Here is a 2526-nt window from a genome sequence, read left to right as displayed (position 1 = left end):
ACAAATGATCGGTGACGACTTCTAGTTTATTACGCCGTCGGCAAAATATTTTTCTATGTCCAAACAAGATCAATACTCGATAGATGTGGGATATTCGCTTGAAATTATTTAAAATAAAATTAATTTATTAAATTTAATTGGGTTGTTATTTAAGTTGTTTATATTTTTTATTTTTTTAAAATATGCTTGTGGCATGTTGTAATTTTTTATTCAAAATTTGGGTTTTACTTTAATTGATCTTTTTTAATTTTTTAAAATAATTTTTTTAATTGATGTTTCAATTAGTATTTCTTTTCTATGATTTTTTTTATTTAGCTTTTTTGAATAGAGGCTTTTATTTTATTATTTTGTATGTATTTATTTTTTAAATATATTATTCTTGTTCATCTATAATTTTTATATTTATATAGATAAAATTTATCACTAAAATAAAAAAATATTTTAGATAATATTTTTAATATATGCAACATTGTATATATCTATTTTAATTATTGTTTGATTTAATAAAAAAATTATTTTAATAAATAAATTTAGTAAACACAAAACATCAAATATTTTAATTTATATTTATCGTTCAATTTTTTAAATTTTATTTTTAATTATTATTTATGATTTTTTTAGTATTTATTTACACAAATTATTCTTGATTTATTTAATTAAATGCTTCCATAAATTTTTAATTTATATTTTATTTTATTTATTTATTAAATTTTATTTTTAGCATTAAAATATTAAGATAATAATAAAAAATATTTTAAAAACTGCAGTTACTTCCTATTAGACTCGATTCTCAACCACATTAACCAATCTAGACTCTCGATATCGGAATTGCCCCTTCATTTATACGTCACCGGTTCTCTTTCCCGTCGGTATGGCCCAACAAATGCTCGAAGGCTTCTAGTTTACTACTTGGTCGGCAAAAATGTTCACTGTGCTCTGACCCCATTCCCCCAAGCCGAGATCCTACGTCTATCCATGCACACAATATACTACATTTTTTTTAATGTGCGATCTTGGGGTGAAGATTATTTTTGCGGTAGAAATAACGTTTCATTGATTTTTTTATTTATATTAAATAAATAATATTATTTTTAAATAATAAACATTTTAAAAAATAATTATTACCCCCAATACCATCTATCCTAAATTATATGCGAGACATCAATCCTCGAAACTCATTCTGTAAAATTGTATTTTAGAAGGAAGAAAATATTTTATTCAATTTTTAGGGTGTTAGGGTGAAAGCAAATAAATTAACCAAAATAAAAAATATTTTAACATCATAAAAGAGGAAGATTTACTCTCTTTTTTCTATACCACCACAATATCACTTTCACAACCACTAATATATAACTATAGCTTTTCATTATTATCACCGCCAGAATAATCACCGTATCATATCACTATCACTGTAATCACCATCTCATTAAAACCTCAAACACTATTATAGCATTAACAGCCGCAATTAACTCACCATTGCCACCCTATTAAAATAATTATCCTTTCATCATTATCATCATCATCAAAACTATAGTAACAAAATCCATCTTATAATGAAGACCACCCCATCAATATTATTGCCACACAAATTCTACCACTATAATTATAATTAGAATTAAAGTTATAGTTAGAAGTACTACCGCCAGGATAAAGATTGATTTTTTAAAAATGAATTGAAAAAAATATTATTTTTAAGAACACACAAAATAAATTAACTTGAAATAGAAAAACAAACACGCCCAAAATCAGTAAATTATGGGTCTATATTTAGAGAGATTTACTTGCATAAATAATGGTTTGAGAACATAAGTAATCAAAGTTAAGTGCTTAAACAAAACTAATTTTGAATCCTAATTTCCTAATTTCCAAGAGAGTGATCGCCATGTTTCTCTTCATCCCAAAGCCAAACAACTGATAGAAATCAACACAAAAACCATGCCAAGCCAGTCACAACAAGTAGAGTGCGTTTTTATGGATAATTATAATCAAATCCACGTACATGACTTGATCACTGCATATCCCACAAAAATTAACTACCAATTGAAAAACCCTAAAAGCTTGACGCCTCCATGACTCAAATTGAACATAAAGGAAACAGAAATTAATTACAACAGTAGCAAAAGTTCAATCAACTGAGGAGAAACAGAAGGGGGGGAAAACATGAAACAGAGATTACAAGATTGAAAAGGGAATCAATGACAAGTAGCTAGCCAGCATAGATGTGAACACCAATGGCAATAAGGAAGATAGTGATGAGGCCAAAATAAATAATAGTGTGGACAACAATAGAAGCACCACTCGTCTGCATATTGCCAAACTCAACCACCCTGTTCCTTCCAGGTATCTGGAATAACAGCCCTGGTACTAACAGCACAAACAGCACCACCGCTATTATCACCGGCCCCCAGTCTGCCATATCAACAAAAGAGAAGGGGTTGTTACAGAGTGAGAAAGTGTGAAAGAAAAAGGGGTTTGTGAAAAAGGAGAGATGTGGAGTTTACTTTAATGAGGGGACATCCACGGATT

General features: G+C 28.3%; 1 protein-coding gene across 1 annotated transcript; it reads right to left on the bottom strand.

Annotated features, from left to right (window-relative positions):
- Window positions 1-2040: 2040 nt before the first annotated feature.
- Window positions 2041-2526, bottom strand: LOC118044664 (uncharacterized). The gene has a single exon (XM_035053073.2). The coding sequence runs from the start codon at window positions 2414-2416 to the stop codon at window positions 2207-2209; it is 210 nt and encodes a 69-aa protein (XP_034908964.1). The 5' UTR covers window positions 2417-2526; the 3' UTR covers window positions 2041-2206.

The sequence above is a fragment of the Populus alba genome, chromosome 12 (genome assembly GCF_005239225.2).
Source record: "Populus alba chromosome 12, ASM523922v2, whole genome shotgun sequence".
Lineage (NCBI taxonomy): Eukaryota > Viridiplantae > Streptophyta > Magnoliopsida > Malpighiales > Salicaceae > Populus > Populus alba.
Note: the sequence above shows the minus strand (reverse complement) of the source record. Positions and strands in the feature narration are given on the sequence as shown.